Source organism: Orbicella franksi, chromosome 13, assembly GCF_964199315.1.
Source record: "Orbicella franksi chromosome 13, jaOrbFran1.1, whole genome shotgun sequence".
Classification (NCBI taxonomy): domain Eukaryota; kingdom Metazoa; phylum Cnidaria; class Anthozoa; order Scleractinia; family Merulinidae; genus Orbicella; species Orbicella franksi.
The window spans coordinates 9,561,845-9,581,845 of record NC_138157.1 but is presented as its reverse complement, the minus strand read 5'-3'; the positions used below and the strand labels follow the sequence as shown (position 1 = coordinate 9,581,845).

Genomic DNA, 20,001 nt, shown 5'->3' with positions numbered 1-20,001 from the left:
TAAAAAGTATAAAGTTAGCAGCCAACTATTAATTTACTTATTTACCCGTCGTCAACAGCTTAATCGCCGATAAAGCGTTTAACCCCGATTATGGCTCCTGATCGTATCTAAAACAAAATTTTAGATTCTGACTGTCTCGCTGCCCACCTCTTTGTCACGTAATTGGAGTGGATAGCCTGGGTGTTCAAGGGCGCGCTATGTTCTTTTTGTTGGCGCCTTTTTGAACGAAGAAAACATTAATTTGTTCCATGCCATGAAGAATGCAGTCAATCAGCAAGCTAGAATGTTGCTGCATTTTCTGCGGTATTCCATGACAGTATTTAAGAAAAATTCCCGGCGTTCATCGCGGCTTCCAAGTTTTCCCGCCAAAAGCCTCGCTGTCAGTGCGCGCCTGGTGTTTTCATGTAGTTTTTTCATCAACACTTTGGACTGATTTAAATAGTGATAATTCACGTCACAAGGTCTGAAATGTTATTGTTATTACTTGACTTGTCACGTGAGTAAATAGGCATGAAGCCACGTGACAACGCAGAGTTTACTTTGTGAAGAAGACTGTGACTGCGAGATACGGTCGAAAGCTTCGTTTGCTTTAGATTTCAGACCTTGCGACGAGAATTACTATGTTAGTATTTATTTGTATTTAGAAGCGAAGGTATGATATACATACATCTGCAAGGTCTACACCGAGTTGGTCCAGGTCCACAAATGTTTCGTGGAGGGTCTTCCTCAACAGGTACGTGTTGGGGTCCCTGTTGCCATAGGTAACCAGTAGCAGAAGCATCAGGAACAAAAAATATGTGACGATCTCTTTCAGGATTTCGGACATTCGCACTTCCTTCAGTCGGTGTGCACGAGCGGTATTCAGGAAAGTCTCGTCCGGAGGCCTGGAGAATTGAAATGATAAAAGACTTACATTATTAATTAAGACAAAATGATCAAAAGAGCGGTAAAAACATGATCAAAATAAACTTCCTTCCCCAGAGCCCACAAACCTTTTGTTCAACACCGAAGTAATCACCTGGGCGGGACTGGCCGGTTTTAATTTTTCTAGCATATGTATAATAATAATAATTTTTAATTGTGAGCTCATCCGATTTTAGTGGACAGTCATAAACATCAATCACGTATTTTGGAAATGGACTCAAGCCATCAGAGCTGCTTAAGGTCATTCCACTGAAATAGAACCTGCACTGAGATTTTTGTGAAACTTTGCCTATTGTTTGTTTATATTATAGGAACGTAAATTTTGAAATAAAAATGAGGGGTCCGCATGTTTGTTTAGGAGCAATAGCACCTTGTCAGTTATACCCAATAAATCCTTATAGTAGCACCATGATTGTAGTCACGATTGCTTGCTAAATTCACGTTTCCGACGATTGTTTTTTGTTCTACACTGAGAATTGGTCCATATTTATTTTACACAGAGAAATTTATTACTCAATTCAAAATAACAGAAGAAAAATGATAGGTCATCATACTCGTTTGCGAGAAAATGACGATTTACCTCTACGGCGAGGTCCAGCCGTAAAGAAAAAGCCGCCATTTCTTAACGCGCCCGCGCTAATCACGCGTGAAATTATGCGCAGTACGGATGCGCAATGCAATACTGGGGAATGACCTTAACCACAGGCAGCTCAATCTAAAGCTATGGGCGATGATCATCTTGCGTACATTATCTCGTAGGGAGTGGGAAAGGTAGGAAGCGATAACTCACTAAAATGGCCTCGTTTCAGCCAAGTAAGCAGTCGGAGATCAAGCGATACACGGTGAAAGTAAGGTGAGGTATTTTAATTGAGAGCTTGACAGTAGTTTTGTTTCCTAAGAGCGATCGTACATATTTCTATGCAAACTCTTATATTTCCGTTATGACCGCTCTTATGCAAATGATCATCTCACCGCTGGAGCTTAGGCCACCTGTGGCTTAAGGAAGTTCTCGCCAATTGTTTCTGCGCATCCTTACTGCGCACTAAATTCGCACGCGACGTCTTGCATGAGAGCGCACGCTATGAAATAAAATGAACAATGATGGGGCAGATGGCCATTGCTATAGCTTTGTCTGGATTTAACGATCTTGGACGTTCGGTGACCCCTACTTTTCTTTCCAGAAACAGATTTCATTTACAATTATCTCCAAATTGTCCAAAAGTGAACACAAACTCAATGTGGGAAGTTGAAAAAATTCAAGATTTCTGTCCACGGGACATCGAATCCTGCCATCTTGCGGCTGCAAGGCGCGTGAAACTATGGTCACTAAATGCGAACTTGTTCTTTTAGGAGCCTCACTAGTTGACTAAATTCACTTAATAGGTCCACTTGAACAATATTTGGAAGACAACAGTTCACTTCAAAGATCTAATTACAATATTTTTGGGCTTACAGATACTGTGGCCTTATTCGCTAACGAAGCCCGATTTTTTTAGATTAAGGGTGTTCTTCCGGGCATGTTCTTTCCAAAAGGACGTCGGTGAACCCCCATGTTTTTTACATTTCTGACATAACTAACTCATCATCTTACAGTGGTTAAAGTCTCAGAAAAAAAAATTGTTGGAAAATTTTCGGGCGAACGCCCTTAACAGAGTGAGTCACTCGTGAATGACAAAAATGTTGCACAGAAAGCAAAGGCAATAAATAGAGCAAGCAAAGCGATGGCAATAAATACTTGAATTGTATGCTCTCCTTACTCGATACCAAGCTTAATCTGCGCTATCTTACCTGTATCTTTCGTCATTCTCATCGTAATCGAGGAGAATATCGTCCCCAGTCTCTTGGCCGTCAGGAGTCGCTTTGAGGTCTTTTTTGTCCGATGTTTCGTCGCCAGAGTCCATCGGCTTTTTGATGATCATCGCGAACAGAAGAGCAACTAGTACCACTTTCAGGGGTTGTATAACTAATATTGATTGGAAGAATGACGTCACAAAGGCAATAAGCCATTTATTTGCAATCTCAGACCCCCAGTCTAAGCTGTAGAAGACCGTGAACAGTGCGCAAGTAACAGATGAGCAGAAACAAAGAACCCAAGCCAAGTAAACGAAGCCGTGCGGCAGACCTTTCTTCTTCTTTCTCGTGGTGTTTGTGTCTTTTTCACTTTGGTCTTCTTTATCCTCGATTATCTTAGCCTCGCTGGACGCGTTTCGAATCGTCTGGGTGGAGGAACACCTACTGATATCCGCGAAAACTTGTTCGTCTTGCTTCTCTGTCGTTTCAATGTTTCGCTCTTGTTTCACTTCTTTCGGACGCACATTTCGAAAAATCTGCACCAACGCAAAGTTTACTGGGAATACAATGAGACTCGCTTGGACTCCGATGATAAATACTTTCAGATCGAATTCATAGGTTCCAATTTGGATTATGGTCGCCTTTTCACCCTCCCCTCCCTTCTGATAGAACATGCAGTTTGTGATCATCGTGCAGCAGAGTAGTGATAAACAACACGAGATTCGTTGAACTCGAGTGAACGGACTGTTCGCAGGGCGTGTCACCACCGAAAACCACAGATGACCATCTCCCAGTTCCCGCACGGTCTTGCTCACGAACAAATGTTGGAAATGCGTTAATTCTTTCTCGCTTGCCACCGGAAGGATGCGCTCCACTTTCCCGTCATCCTCTTCCACAGCCAACCAGCGCTCACAGATGAAATACCAACGCTCTTCTGTGCGCAAATCGTCGACGGAAACACGGCTCAGGTACCATGATGGGTTGCTTCCTGAGAAATGATAAAACATGAACAATGTAAGCTTTGTTTACGAGGATCGTAACTATTGCATTTGGTCTGTTTTGCTTCATTCTGGGTGACGCGGAGGCCCAATGGTTGTGAGCCAGTCTCCAGACCGCGCTGTCCGGGTTTGAGCCCTGGCCGGGGTCATTGTGTTGTGCCCTTGGACAAGGTACTTTACTCTGACTGTGTCTCTCTACTCCCAGTTAGTAAAGAGTACTAAATTGAACAGGAGGGAGGGAGAAATCCAGGAGGGAGAAGCTAAAAATACTCCTAGTCACCCCATACTACAGAAACCGCAGTTAAGCGCAGGCCTTATCCCGGAGGCCACTAGGCTCGAACGCAGACCCGGACGAGACGAGCTTTTCCAGGTTTCTTTGGCATAAAATAACTGAAGGTACTGTTACTTCAACTGGATACAATTCAAGTTATTCGCCAGTATTTTTATCCACCAAAACCCGTCATCCTCAGTGTCTTGTCACAAGGGTGGGTTGCCAGTTCATCACAATGTTATCCCTCGGTGCTTTGTCTTTTATTGACGCGACAATATATGCGGGGTATTGACCAAACGTGAGGTCAAGATGGCTGGATATTAGCCAAGCTCTTTTTTGGGTGTGTTTATGCACCGAGACGGAGTCGAGGCCAATATCCAGTCATCTCGACAGAACTTGGTCGATGTTTCTTGCGGGATACAGCGTGTAGCCGCGAGCGGGCGAGATAGCCAATCGGGTAGCCAATCACAGCACGGGATTTGGTTCATCTTGCCCGCTTCACGGACCTAGCCATATAATAATACCAATTCTTGCAGATCGGTTGAGTTTGGGACTGTGAGGCTGAATAAATTGTCTTGCTCGTCATTTACGTGAAACAAGCCTCTAAAACAGACTTTCTGACCTTGAGCTCAACATTCTAACTAATAGAAATAATCCATGATCATTAGCGTTTTAAGACAAGAACAAAATGATACCGTACCATAATTGTCATGCCAGATCCTTATATGGGTTAGATTACCAAGTCGTCTGGGAATTGTAATCACGAAATTGTTTTCCTGGCCTCTCTGGAACACTTTTCGGTCATGATCCACCAGGGGCATCGGGGTGCTTTCCCACTCATCACCAGAGAGCACTATATACACGGTACTGGTTGTCCCTGCGTTCTGCCTCACACCAGTGTGGATACTCACTAGGTATGAGAAGGTGGCTTCAGCTCGGTTTCTCACTGCTGTAGCTCCAAGCTGCAACGAAGAAAAAAAAAAAAAAATCAGTTTTAATCAATCAAAAATCTTCCACCGTTATTGCAGCGCTGTTCTGCAGAACTCGTTTTTCGTTCCTAGACCGGATTCCTCAAAAACTGATTAATACTAGGTGAGGATTGTTTATTTCGCAGGTGATTAAGTGTTATATAACTAAAAATTTCACTTCAAAGCTAAAAAGCTGAATTCGAAATTTACGCCAATCGTGTTTTGAACAACTCTGCCGATCCCCGAATCCCTTTTATCAGTCCGAGCTGCCACAAGATCTAGGAACAGTGTGGTAGCTGAGTTTTCCATTCAGGAGCTACGGGAGGGGTGTAGGGAATTGCAACCCCCTCCCCTCTGAGAAGTATTTTATCTGCTTGACTCACCATAGAAATAAAAGAACAAAATAGATTTACGCAGTTTGTTTCACTTCCAGCAATTTATTGATTGTCAAGTTAGGAAAAGATAACGTACATTGGGCAACTTTTGATTTTCTGGTTGAATAAAAAGAAAACTCCAGATTTTATACCATGCCTTCACAAACTTTTTTCAAAAGTTAGAGATGCTGGAAATGGTGTTTTAGAGGGTAAAATTCAGAATTTTTTTTCGGGGGCATGGCCCCGGACCCCTGGAAGTTCGCGCTAGCGGTGCTCAGCATCCACCAGTGGCGTCGAAAGTTAAGGTGTACAACCAGCCCCTATGAAGAATTCCTGGATCCGCTTTGCATGCGAAATAGGAGAAATTCAATCGTAAAGTAATCTCACTGAGTTTGCCTAGTGCATGAACATTGGCGATAACATCACTCGGCAAAATTCGTTTGACCTCGTAACTGCGATTGACATAACCAGTTCCAGGCCCTTGGTCTGTGGGGATGATCGAAAAAGCAGGCGGGCGACAAGCGGGATCCGGAAGAGAAAAGGAGAGGGCCCGCCCGCTTTTTCGATCGTCCCCACTGACTGGGAGCCTGGAACTGGCTACGATTGACAGCAATCGACTGAAAATTGATTGGCAGCGAATTTCACGAGTACGACAAATATGATCGGTAACAACACTCGAAATTTATCGTTCACCTTCGTTTGGGTGATTACAACAGTCACTGAAAACTGTTCGGAGACGAGTTTCACGAGTGTCATGAACACGACCGATGTTTTGTCTTCACTTGCCTGGTTAGCTCAGTTGGTAGAGCGCTAGACTACTGTGCGGGAGCTCGAGGGTTCGAGCCCTAGACCGGACCAAAACGAATTAAGAGTATTAAAATAACTGAGGAGAATGTGCTACCTTTGTGATTACATCTGCAAATGGTTACACATTCAAGTCTTCTCGGATATGGAATATAAACCGTAATCCGTAATGGGGACGCTAAAAAACCCACACGCTCATCGCAAAGAGAAGGGTACGGAGTTCCGACAGTTCCCGTTGTTGTGATATGGCCTTGTTAACCTCATTGCGCCTTTCCCCCTTAAAACTGATATGTCTATGTTTTCATAAAATTATTTATAGCAAATTGAAGTGCCAATCGATTCTTAATTGTGGCTAGAATGATTTTTAAGCTGTAAAGAATCTCTTGGTGGACCCGAGACCTCTTACCTTTTCGAGATCTTTGTTGTCATATCGCCGAGCAATTACAACGAGCAGCAAATAAAATCCAAACAGCAGGCAAACAACCAACAGAACAACAAAGTCCTTGCTGAGGTCAGCAGAAAACACCTTGCTAAAGTCAATTGGATTTGGCGCCACAACGAAGTCACTCGCAAAAGATGTTAAATGATTACACTGGCAGTGAATACGCTCTGGATTCGTGTTCTCTCCAACCTGAGGAGAAAAAAAATAAAACTTTTGTAATACACTAATCCCGCGACATTTTAAGTCAAGCCTCAGTTCACTTGATGTTGAAACTGAAAAAAATGGCTCGAAATTGTCTCATTCATGTTGGATTATGCAATGCAAATAATTTAGCCAAAAAGTACAACTGTGAAACTGGGTTATTGAGAAGCGCTGTCATGTGGTACTGCAGTTACAACGTGATTTAATCACTTTTGAAGCTCGTTGTTTCTTTGGCAAAGTGGGTTTATCGTGCACTGGGGTAACAGCTGTGGTAGGCTTCACCGTCAGATTCAGTTTCTTGGAAAAAATAATTCTTACAATTAAATACGCGCTAAATAAATAAGTCCTTTATCTTTACGATGAGCAATTAACGAATGAAAGCTTGTCGACTAATTTAGACCATGAAAGTAAAGTGTTTAAAACAACAGGACAAACGAAGAATAAAATAATCGTTTTCACGGATGCTAATAAACTTTGTAAGTTTAATGGCTCTGAGGGTTCCTCCTTCCCGCACCACCCACGAGTACCACACCCAGGGCTTGTCGGCTTACATTACATAGCATGCGTCTTGCCTAACAAAAACAAGGACAACAACAACAATAATACCACTATGATGATGAAGATGATGATGATCATCATCATCATCTACAACAGCATTTATAGCAACCAAAACACACTGTTCCACACTTGCCTTACATCCCTTGTTAATCCAGTTTTCTGTATTCTCATCCCAGTATAAACAGTTTGACGAGAACACCCGTATGAAATAGTGTTCTGTATCATTGGAGTTGAAAGTGTTGCCTTGGAAGTCTTCATTGGGAGGCTTAGTACCAATCTCCTGTTTTGATGCCGTCGTCGGCTTGGGTGGTGGAGGTGGAATAATGACGCATGATCTTTTCATCCGACCGCTCGATGTTCTGCAAGCCTCGGGAATATCGAGAATGTCTCTGCGCTCGCGCGCTTCGGTTGGCGAGCTAGTTGCTAACTGTTCTTCTGTTTCTGGTTCTGGCTCTGGTTCCTCGTAATAAACAGCTGGGAAAGGAAGATAAGTGATTAAATGTTTGTCAGCTTTTGTCATTTTCTACGTGTCGGGAATCACGTAAGTTCGTTGCAAAAGTGCGCCTCGTGCTTAAGCGTGGGGATTTCGTTTAAACAAAGGGGTGACTAGAAATTAGCTTCATACACGGAACGGAGCGCCTAATGGTAAGTGCAATGGACTCCAGATCGAGCAGTCTATGTTCGATCCCTGGCCAGGTTCGTTGTGTTGTGTTCCTGGGCCAGGCAATTTACTCTCACAGTGCCTCTCTCCACCCAGGTGTACATATGGATAGCGGCGAATTTAATGCTGGGCCTGCATGTACCACGGCCTACGATGGACCAGCATCTCATCCAGGAGCAAGTAGAAATACTCCTAGATGGAATGCTAACAACCAAGACCTAAATTCAGCGGAAGAATGATGAACATTTATTTTCCCACTTTACAATAAAAGAATAAAAATACTCATCAACTATATACGATACATTTAGTTGATGAACCATCAAGTTCTCATCACGCTGACATTAAAGATGTAGGCCAAATATCAAGAGAAATTAGATTTTGGTCTCAAGAAAATGGTTTTCTTGGCGGCTAACAGGCAAGAAATGAAGTCCTCGCAGTCTACTGAGAGGACTGGATTGGTTCACGTTTGAATATTTGGTAATAGCTAACACGTAGGGGCCAAACCACCCCCCAAATGTTTCGTCAGTTCTTGGGTATTTCACATTATTTCGCGTTGCTTAAAAAGTATTGACTCTTTCTACACCAAACTTGGCAGATGAGCAGGAGACCTATTGCCAATTATATTTACGTGAAAAATATCAGTAAATGTCAAAGTTGTGACGTCACAGTGATGACGTCATGTTTTTTTGCCACTTTTGAAGTTTTTAATATGCATATTTTTTACAATGTGTTCGAAAGAGCACATCAAGGGGAGTTGAAACCTTAAAAAATTTTGTCCATATCACAAAAATTAAATGAAATATGGCATTTTTAAATATGAAAAATAACTCTGCAAAATATGGGGTCCCCCCCTTGAGAAAAATCCCCAGACTAGAGCCGTAATTTTGTTCCAGCAAATGCAGCTATGTTGCACATGTGATGTGCCAGATGTCTGAAGCAAAAATAAAGAAGAAAATCGGAATGAAAAATTATCCCTCTAGTGTTATTGCGTTAAAATTAGTTTTGTTACCTCATAACCTGTGACGTCCCCCGTTTTTTTACTGTTAATACCATCCAAACAAAGCCGAAAATCAAATTTCTAAAACCATACGATTTTTGGCAACATCAAGCTTTCTTTTTTTCTCGATTGTTAGCCTTCCTAGAATTAAATTGAAAAAAGTAAACCAGAGAGACAGACTTAAGAAGGACAGTATGGTTAAGCAAATTCCGGGGGGGACAACAAAAAAAAAAATTCAATTTACCATATCTCAAAAAATAATCATCATAGCAAAAAACGGTTTCCGGCATTTTACTCTTCAAGTCAAGGCCTTTCCAGTGACATAATCTTTACATCAGATTTTAAAAAAAAATTATAGCACGTTTCGGTAACGTCATCAATTATGATGTCATAATCTGACATTTTGTCACAACTTCCAAATTAAAATAAACTGGAGAACAAAGAAAGGTCATCTGCCAAACTTGGTTCAGAAATATATAAACCAAGCAAATATAGCCTTCATGAAACATTAGGGGGGTGGTTTGGCCCCTACGTGAAGTCTCTGGTAGGCTCTACCTGTAAGTGTTTTCTTTGGTTGTCATGTTGCATTCCAACGTGGTAAACAATCCATTCAGTATGTGTGAAATAAAACGCAGCGATGCCTACCTAAATAATACGTCCCCATCTCTGTCATCATGCTGTTGCTAATAGAAACGAGGTACGGGTTTCTAACGCAGTCCCTCTTCAAGTCAATCACCACAGCCTGCGTGGAGTTCGTCGCGGACGAATTGGTCGCGTTGTTCGCCCCACTTCCCGCGGAGGAATTGGTAAAAGAACAACTGCTGAAGTCCGGAACCGTCCAGTTATAGTCAAACGTTTCAGTGGTTGGCCTCTCGTCATAACGCAATAGGACTGTTAGGTTTCCTATGGATTCATTTCTCGGTTGTACCTGAATGTGGACGGAGTAATTTGAAGAATTTACCTGAATAGTGTGATATTGTATGTACTTTTTGTCTCCCAGGGGTATCACGTAGAATTCTTCTTCTTCAGGCAGCTCGCTTGCATTACGTGGTATGTAGATGTCGACATAGCTACTGAAGTTTGACGTGGGCAGGGACTTTCCGTATTTGTCTTTGAGTGTGAGGCTAACTGCGTAAGACTTAACTTCTTTGCTGGTGTTGGACCAAGTATGCACGTTCTTAGGGATGGAGTTCATCTGAGGGAGACACAAAACTCGAGTTAACGATGAATTTGAGTCTTATTTGATCTTTTCTCTATAATATCTGATGTGCTAAAGCTTGGCTGCCTGCCTGTTAAGTGCCATAGAGAACTCTGAGCCTCTCAAGAATTATATGTACATTTCACAACTGCGATGATCAATCATATCTTCATACCTTTCTCCGCAGTTTAATTATACGGTCTTCCATATATTCACTTGTAATATTATTATTATTATTATTATTATTATTAGTATTATTATAAGAAACAATCCTATAAAAGTAAAATTTTCAGAAGAGTTATCCAGTGCGTAATTCATGCGTAGCGCATGCGCATTCATTGGTTATTTAGTCAAACGTACCTGTATTTGAACAGTTGAGTACTTTTCTGTTCCGTTTGACTCAAAAGTCAGTCCCATTTGTTCCTGTGATGGTAAAGAGAACTCGGAGTAATTATCTGAAATGGAGGAGTTACCAACTTCAGAAAAAAAGGATTTCTTCACAGTGAGGTTGAAATCGCGTGTTTCCATCAGAATGGAGGGCTCTCCAGCCACCATATTATCCATCACGATACTCCCTAAGTCATCAACTATTGACAGAAGTTTCACCGTTCGATTTCGTGCCTGCAAGTGAAGAAGAGACTCTGTTAGAGCAGTTTTCTGCTGAGCGTTGAAAGCGACTCCCATTTGCTTTGGTTTTTCATTATAACATCACGCGATTGACCTAACGAATTCGCGCTACTTCGTCATCCAATCAGAAGTAAGACCAAAACTAATCGTGACTCGTTCGCAGACGTCTTCCCGAGCTTCGCACGAGTCACAAGTTTTTCCTTGGAGTTTTGATTCGTCAATGGATTTTCTCTCTATCATCTGTGATTGACCAAAGTGATTACTTACTCACACTGAATTGAAAACCGCTCTTTTTGTTTCTCGGCACGTATTACCAAGAGGGGCAACTGGGGTGCTAGGGGTACGTAAAGTAATGAGAGGATGAAAATCAGACTTTTTTTTCGCAAGACTCAGAATTCATGTATGACTGACTGGCCGAGCTAAGCTGCCATACTGTGTAACCTATTTTGACCACTTTACATTAAAACTTGAAAATTCTTATTGCTTAATACATCAAGTTATTTTGCAGTACATATTTTTGTAGTATCCACTTTTATGTTTTTATTTAACACGATTTGTATTCTTTATATATATATGTTTTTTTCACGTGTAAATTGTCTTAACCTAGCTGGAACGTCCTCGATCGAGACTTCCTTTGTGAAATCTACTGAACATACCCACGTCATTGCCGTTGGGGCGGATCTAGAATGGGAGGGGGGGGGGGTGGTTGGGGGTTTGGTGGGAATTCTGCCGAGCCCCCTAAATTGAAGAAATTAGACGTTATAACACGATGACTTGGCATCAGAATGTCGGAAATCCCATTTCCAAGGATCTCAGTTTTAAAAATTTTCCGGGGTGGATGCCCCCGGACCCCCTACAGGGGACCCCATTAGGCGATATATATCTCGAAACCCCTACTCTAAAATCCTGTATCTGCCCAACTGGATAATACTGGGGTTGAGCTGAGAATGGAAACCATGGAAATGGCAAATGCAAAATGAATAAAATAAAACAATGGAAAAGAATCTGATTACTTACTCTTTCCTTAACAGAAACGACCCCTCCCTCAGTTGAATTACCGGTATAACCGGTATAACCGGTTATATTTTCCTTTGAGTCAGTAGCATCAACTCTTGCCAAGGAAGCTGAAGATTGAAGTACATTTGCAATTCCGCTCAGAACGGAACCGACAGTTGATCTTACAACCGTGAAACCCACGCTGTCGTTTGATTCTCTCTTTAATACTGAAGCCATCCGCTTGAAAGAGCTGAAGGCCAATTCCTGAAGAAAGGCAACGCAAGAATCCTTTGTCATGTATTATAAATTAGAATTGTACACTGGACTAAACTGTTCTGGATCGATGTCTTCCAACAAAAAATTAAAACTAGCAAAGTGACGCAAATGATTTTTTTTGATGTTCTTAAGCTATATTTAAGGTGGCTCACCACAGTTTTGATGGATTATAACGGCCCACCTTCTAACTCTTTTGAAAAATGTTCCAAGATGTTTTTCCTTTCTCTATTTACTGTTTACTTAAGTATTTTACCATTCTATGTGAAACTTGAACAATGAAACGTCAACAAATGGCCAAAATGAACCGGTCATTGTGATTTGCGTTTGATGAACTCGGGCAGAGAAATCTCAGTATTATCGTGATGTCATCGTTATTAAAAAGCCTCGTTTTCAAAACGTTTTCCGTTCACACTAAAACGCAAAACCGGTGTTTTGAAATTCCTCCGATTTGAAGAACATCTTCGAAAGGTTCCGTTTTCGCGACGGATTAGTGTGGACGGTAGGCCTAACCGTAGAAATAAAGCTGAGTTTTCAAATTCCTGCGCCGTAGTGTGGACGGGGCTTTAACTGACCTGAGCTTTGGTTTCCACTTCAGATTCCACCTCAGTCGCAACATCGATGGCAGATGCTACCAGTTTGATATGCCCCACGGAAGAAATTTTAAACTCTGACATATCTTTGAGAATCGCAGTACGAAGCTAAAAACAATGATAGGAAAATGAGACATTACATGATTAAATGTCTTGGTGCCATCTTGATTCCATCTTTGCCTACTCCAGTAAGTACTCATTTTGAGAAAAGTTATTAGACACCCACAATCACTGATAACTGGTAAGTGTAATCGTGAATATCATTTATTCGCTTGGCATTTCGCAGCGATAAACTGCGATCACAGAGTAAGATTACTCAGCGATCTCTCTATTAGAGTTGACTTTCGAACCTAATCTGACCACAAATGGGTTCTTGATTGAAGATCATTTATGGTGCAACTAAATAAATAGCTGTTCCTTTGAAAGAATGAGCGTAAGGAAATAAAAACAAGCGCCTTGTAATTAGTTAGTCTCGATTTCCAGCCGTTTCTTGAGCTCGCATTTCTTGCACCACACCGTTTAGTTGGAAGGAAGATTGTAGTGTCTTTCCATGTTTGGTTAATACTTATACACCACGTCCCCCGTGATAGCGTTGGATTAAACGACGTAACGAAAGAGTTGTATGTGAAACCCGAGTGTGTAATAAAGAGGAGAAAGGACGTTATATGGATCACAAGCGGCCTCCCAAAACTGCTGCAAATCGAGTGTAGTGATGGGTTGGCTTGCTGGCAAATAACCAGACAAAGTCCGGGCGATAAACGTGAATTCAAACTCACAAATTCGATTCCGATCCAAAAGATCGAATTGACTGGACAGATAACTTTTTTTCTTTCAGTCTTAATTGCACAGATGTACAAAAACCGTTAGAAGCGATCATCGTAAGTTTCACAAACCTCTACTCGTGTGTCTTTTGATTCTTGTTCCTCCTTTGCTTCAGCTCCCGTCAAGTTTTTTTGCGCGGCCTGCCTGCCACCGTAGTTCAGAATCGAGCCAACAGCATTGATGATTTCCACCATTTCTTGGAGATCTCCTCTTTTCAATGCTTCTTTTAACAAACCGTCCTCGCCGCTGATCAGTTCTCTAAGCTTTTCGTTGGAAAAATCTGTGGGTTTCACCTTTTTTACAACGAGAACAAACACTTTGATTAAGTTTAGCTAAGCTACGCGAAAGGTATCGGCCTGCCAATTCAGTAAAGGTAAAAAATGCCGGAAGGTGACCAAAAACTTCTGGAAAAACAAGAAACTATAGTCGAAGCTCACCTTTCGACCACTCTCGTAAGCGACCAGCTCTAGTTACGACCACCTTTGTGCAACCCCATTTGAACTGTGACTTAAATTTCGTAATGAAAAGCTCTCGTAAGCGATCGCTCCTGTAAGCGACCGCGACCACTTTTGGGATTACCCAACTGGACTTTTCCTTTGTTTTTAAGCTCTTACAAGCGACCACTCAGGGTCTTTTACATATAAATCAACACTTTAATGAAACTGCACACTGCGCTGATGGTTATTTTGGTCTAAAAAATTGAATATAAAGTTTATATCAGACATAGACACATTAAACAGTAATTTCTTTTGTTTTTCTTTATTTTTAATGAGTTTCTAAAGCTCTCGTAAGAGACCACCTTTTATTGTTTTACCACGCGGTCGCTTAGAGAGCTCAAGCGACCGGCTCTAGTTACGACCACCTTTTCGAATTTCCGAGGTGGTCGCTTACGAGAGCCTCGACTGTAGTTACTTTTCACTTGTCCCTTAGCATACAAATTCCCCTAACCATCGCAAATTATATCTTATAAGACTCATTGGGATAATTTTAATTTCTAGTGAGACTTCAATAACTTGTTACCATTGGCTTCACGTGATACTGAAAGAATCTGATCTGGTATATGTGACAAGTGAAGGTGGTGTACATCACAGCCCTTTGGACGAGGGCCAACTCTTTACCTATACAAAAACATAGTAAAATAAAAGTGTTTTCTTGACCGACGATTTTAAAATTTCTCGAATCTTGATTGTCGCGAAGCTTTTATAATCGCGAAAATTAAAACGCGCGAAACTAAGTGACAGCAAGGTACTTTAAGTACGTAGGAATGTCTAAATGCGGGATAATTCTTATGAAAGGCATACCACAAGGATGTATTTTTCCCCACGACTCGGCGGGATGCCAACGAAGAAAAACCACCTCTACCCAGATCATACCACCAACCAAACAAGTTTCTGTCGCATCTTCCTACCTTAATTACCACTTTTTTTACAGTGGAGGAACCCCAACGATCGGTAATCTGAATATTCAGGGTCAGATTGAAGTCGTTGGTTTCGTGTCCCATCGGAAGAACCATCGACGGCGCAATGGGTTCACTGGACACATAGAACACGGATTCCTGCACGTAGTTGATGTACGAAAATTCGTATGTCAGTGGTTGATCCGGATCTTGCCAGCCGCTGCAATTTATTCTGAATGAAGTGTTCATGGCGCTTCCAATCTTTGGCTCAACTTCACAAGTCCCTGGTAAATTATTTTGCAGATGATCATGTTAGAAATGCTAATAGATGAACGCTTTATACTGAAAATTCTAGGAAACACTCGCTCTTCCCAACAGGTAGCTAAATTGTTTGGAATAGTGTTATGTAACAATACAATTATGAGCTCAAGATTTGTAATTAAACAATAGAGTGTTTCTGTCGTGGTACTATCGGCTGATAGTTACCCCGGGGAACTTCAATGTTCTTTAAAACAAATATTTGTTTAAGAATATAAAATTTCCGAGGGGCAATTCCGAGAAACGAACACTCTATTGTTTTTACTGTTCATCACTAAATTTCCTTCTGCGTACCAGTTCAAAAATCATTTTCCACTAGCACAAATTCTACTTCCAGCGCTTTGTACATCAATCAGCTAAAGATGACAGGAGAATCTGTCGAAAACAGGTCTTTGAAACTTAAAAGTTTTGTCGTTTTCTTTAAGTTCAAAAATCATATTGAATTATTTTCATTTTTTTTAGATGAAAGGCGTGAAAGCCAAATTTAAAATTTGAAAAAGAAAAGAGACAAACTGCGTCTTTTTTTTTTTTTACCTATAAGCCCTCCTATGAACAAAATATTTTTCACGGACGAGTACTATCCATCCGGGTATTTTTCTCGGACGTGCTCTATGGGCAGATAGAGTCTCTCCGCCGATGAACACTATCGCGTCTCGTGACCAATTTAAACCAATAAGGATCGCAAATAATTTAGTGGTGAACTATCACGCACAATAATTTAGAGCGAATTTTTTCCTACTTCATTATTTAAATCGCCTCTTTCCTATTTAACATGGGCAAGTCTTTAAGAGGTAACTTTAGTAAAGACACACTATAAAATTTATTTACCGTTTTCGGGTGGCGAGTTTGTAACAAAGGTATGTATATATTCCCCATATTGCCCATTTAGACGATAAGCCCTGAAGAATACGGTAAATCCAGTATCTTTAGGTAGCACATCTTCTTTTAATGCCAGATTCAGGGAATCAATTGGTGTTGTTGATTTTTCCTCCAGATTACTTATCTCCACCATATTGTCTGTATCGATAGGGTCCGTGCCCAGTTCTTTGTGACGGAAAAGCTCCCAGCTGAAGGTGAGTTCCCCGAAGCACACTTTACAAGTTCCTTGCAAAGGTAGCTTCTGGTCGATATTGACCTTTGGAGAGCAGGAAGGGCTACAGCTGATGAATGAGAAATCAAGATAGTTAATAATGCTGATAATACCAAGTTATGGCCTGCGTAGAAAGCGTTCCTGTATGAAGAGCTTTTTCCGCATTCTGGCCGCGCGTCCAAAAATTGACGAGGCAGGGGTTGGTGGAACGCTTGGCTGCAAAACCCTCGATTTTTCCTGATTGGTGCGGTGTGGCCATGTTAATTGGCAAGTGTATAAATTCGCTTGAATGATTCCAGGAAAAGGTCGAATGTGACTTGCACAATGCCTTGAAGGGGGTCTAAGCTAGCCATTTTTTCTATTCTCGCTCCAATATTTGCGTGGTCAGAATGCGGAAAAGCTCATCGTTCGGGAACGCTTGCCACGCAGGCTGACCAAGCTATTGCCTGTCTAACTTTAAGTCGCCCTCAGTAAAACAGCCCAGCAGCGCCGGAGGCAATCTGGAAGGTCTGTATTGGGGAGCTGAAATCTCGTCAGTACTTATCAGTTAAATCGACTATTTTTTTTTTTATGTGAAACAACTAAATGGAAACTGGGATTGTCACGAGACTGTAGGAAACGATTGTCAAATGCTTACGTCACTTCCACTTCAGGAGGGTCTCCAAAGGTGATTTCCAGCTCCTGTTTGTAGACAGCCTTTTTGCTCCCGAAGGGATTTTGGGTAACGAGGACGAGTGTGATCACGTACCTAAAAATATAACAATTAGTTACTATTAATAAGCATTATATCTTTAACTTGAGAATTATATGAGATGGAAAAGTTAAAAAGACATGGTGGTGATACTCTAGCTTATAGGTCGACCGAGGCATGCAGCCTTGGTTTACAGCGTACATCTTTGATATTGGACATCCACGTTATGGTCAATTGACAGCTGTCAAAAAAAGGTGTCCACTGACCAGCATCACGTGACCATAACGCGGGCTCCGATTTAGGGTTCATTGAGGTCGAAAGCTGAATCAAATACCACCTCTGTGTGTTCGGCAACAGGATGAGCCCGCGCTGTTACAAAGTAACGAGACCTCGTGACCTATCCCCTTGTTGACACGACAACCTTTGAAGTTCTCATAATTGAACAACAGTAACACTCGGAAGTCAACGTTTAATTTTACTGGAAGTTCGTTGATAGTAGTAGTTAAAAAATGAGTTATTTGCCATCATACTTACGTGTCATTTTCTGACATTCCCCGCCTTGAATCAAGAATTGCAAGATGTCCCTTGTTAGCGAGGCGCCCCTTTCCCGTTTTAAAGCACCCTCCACGATTCTGAAGAAAATCAAAACACCGTGACAAAGTTTGTGCCTGCGCAGAGAAATTCACATTTCTTGGATAATCAATGTAATGCAATGCAACGTTCCTTGGGATGCCCCTGATAAACAAAACACACAAAGCTTTGCCCAAACTAACTGCAGGCGAGGACTCAATCTTTTCAGATCAGTTCTTATTGTACGTTCGTACTGCCTTGATTCCCATGCTGATCGACGGCTGTGGGTTGAACCTGCCACAAACATTCTAACCAATGTTGGCCTGACTTACACTGATGACTGCTATCTGTGAATTGTGCTCTACAATTTACTAGGTTTGGTTAATTAATATTTTTCTTTTAGCAGAAATTAATGACAAATGGTTTCGTTTTGCTATCATAGGCGCACATAATAAGAAACGATTAATCTAATATAAAAAGTAACAAATTAAAAGAAGGAATCAAATTTACTTCAGAAATGTTACGGATGCCGCCGCCATCAAGTTCTGGTATGGACACAACATCAATAGCAGCGACATTTCCACTTGTGTCAAATTCAGGTTCTGACGAGTTACGACAAAGCCAATAGAATGTCGGCGAAGCAGACTTTAAAGACTCAAAGTCTACATCCTTTGACTTTTCGGCGTTCAGCGTTATCTGGTAGAAAGAAGGTTAAGTAAGATCTACATAGGTAGACAACGCAGGAGCAAGGTGGCATAATAGCTAGTTGCTCAGCTACTTAGTCCAAGGTCCAAGTACTGATGAGAGGTCCGGCGTTTGAGCCATAATTATCAAACATACAATATTATTTCCTTGGAAAAAAATATGCAGCTCTCAGAGTGACTCGCTTTTCCCAGTACAAGGCTTGCAGGGCTTTATGAAGATGATAGGGGTATTTATTTATTTTTTTTTTGGTCTGGGAATTATCAAGCTCTGACCTGGTAGCTTGCTCTTTAGTCCGAAGAGACTACCATAGACTAACATCCCATCAAGGGTGGGGGGAGGGGGGAGGGGGGAGCGGGGGAGGGGGTCGCATCAATTCACCTAAGTCACTTTGAACGTTTTTAGGATTAAGCATAGGTCTTCTGAGCCACTTTTTGATGTTAACAAGTGACGAGGAAGAAGTACTGACCTACATGCAACTATGAACGCTAATGACTTACTTCTTTAGAAAGATGCCGAGGTTCCAAACATAGTCAAAAAAGAAGAAAGGGGAGGGGTTGGAGCCAATAATCTTTAAAGGAGCTTAGTCGCGATATTTTCAGTTATTTCGGCCACGCACAAAATTAACTTTAAATTGAAGAAAACCTGAAAATAATAGTTTACTTAGATAGGAAAACAGTAAAGGGATAATAAAAAACCATAAATGAACAAGGATGGTTAAGGATGGAGGGGATTAACACCGATTACAAACGACGAATTTGAAACATTTAGGCTAAACTTTTCAAGATGCCCAAACCGTGAAGTAGCTCCTTTAAAAATCACTTAACGGCTTTTAAATTCTGTCAAGCGTTCAATCTGTAAGTGGAGAGTATTGATTTATTATATTTATTATTGACAGTGCCAGTAGTAGAGAACCGTCTATCTCGAAAGATAATGGAGTGGCTCAGCAGTCCGATCCTTCCGTGATAGTCTTTTCCGCAGGCGTTGCAGACAAAGTTAGAGGGTGGATTGACGACCTGAGATTATATTTATCATAAACTGTAACGTATCATTGTGGCTTAGGCAACTTACGTTTCCTCCAAACTTGTAACGTTTCCGCGGGCCTCCATCCACAAACGCCTGCAGAGAATCTTGGGATTTTGTTGCCACCACGTGAATATAGCCAATCGCCGTCCCGGAAACTCCCTCAACGTCTTCCATCGAGACGGTAAAGACACACTTGTAAAAGCCGAAATCAAGTCCAATCTCCCGAACATACAATTCTGCCTGGTTACTATACCACACAGGCTTCTTAAGCTCCTCAGCCTCGGCAAAGGGTTGATAATTGACCTGATCGTTTGATGCATTGAAGATTTCCCACCTAAAAGCCGTAGATTTTGAAGCCTCACAGTTGACCTCTATCTCGGCCTTGATACTTATAGGCTCCGAGCGTCTCTTCTTTGTTGCCGTGGTTGCATTTGGACTCACACCTAAGTAGAAGAACCAATTTCAAAATTGCTCACTGGTTTGAAATTGAGAGACGTGTACTCAACCCTGAGGATCACAATTTAATTGTGCTGGGATGCCCCTCTTATTGGATCAATGTAATCCAATAAATCAGAGATAAACTGTCTTAGGGCTTAACCAATCCAAAATAAAATCAAATCTCCGCTTTTTGCGCCACACATTTATTTTTTCTGTCTTTTTCTCGAACTACCTGTTGGTTTAACTTCTAACCGTTACCACTATGGGGGCTT

The 20,001-nt window shown here is 41.5% G+C and overlaps 1 protein-coding gene across 3 annotated transcripts in view; it reads right to left on the bottom strand.

Annotated features, from left to right (window-relative positions):
- The window catches only part of LOC145466305 (polycystin-1-like protein 2), a 48,006-nt gene that overhangs the window by 3,892 nt on the left and 24,113 nt on the right, over window positions 1-20,001 (bottom strand). For all 3 annotated transcript variants that reach the window (XM_081450012.1, XM_081450010.1, XM_081450011.1), the window contains 16 exons: window positions 19,337-19,734; window positions 18,074-18,259; window positions 17,528-17,625; window positions 16,940-17,050; window positions 16,041-16,372; window positions 14,907-15,178; window positions 13,570-13,791; window positions 12,659-12,784; window positions 11,832-12,074; window positions 10,548-10,808; window positions 9,635-10,184; window positions 7,465-7,805; window positions 6,537-6,761; window positions 4,685-4,946; window positions 2,713-3,703; window positions 668-884 (listed from right to left, as the gene is read on the bottom strand). In XM_081450012.1, the coding sequence (XP_081306138.1) occupies window positions 668-884; window positions 2,713-3,703; window positions 4,685-4,946; window positions 6,537-6,761; window positions 7,465-7,805; window positions 9,635-10,184; window positions 10,548-10,808; window positions 11,832-12,074; window positions 12,659-12,784; window positions 13,570-13,791; window positions 14,907-15,178; window positions 16,041-16,372; window positions 16,940-17,050; window positions 17,528-17,625; window positions 18,074-18,259; window positions 19,337-19,734 (4,835 nt within the window). The remainder of the gene's footprint in view (window positions 1-667; window positions 885-2,712; window positions 3,704-4,684; window positions 4,947-6,536; window positions 6,762-7,464; window positions 7,806-9,634; window positions 10,185-10,547; window positions 10,809-11,831; window positions 12,075-12,658; window positions 12,785-13,569; window positions 13,792-14,906; window positions 15,179-16,040; window positions 16,373-16,939; window positions 17,051-17,527; window positions 17,626-18,073; window positions 18,260-19,336; window positions 19,735-20,001) is intronic.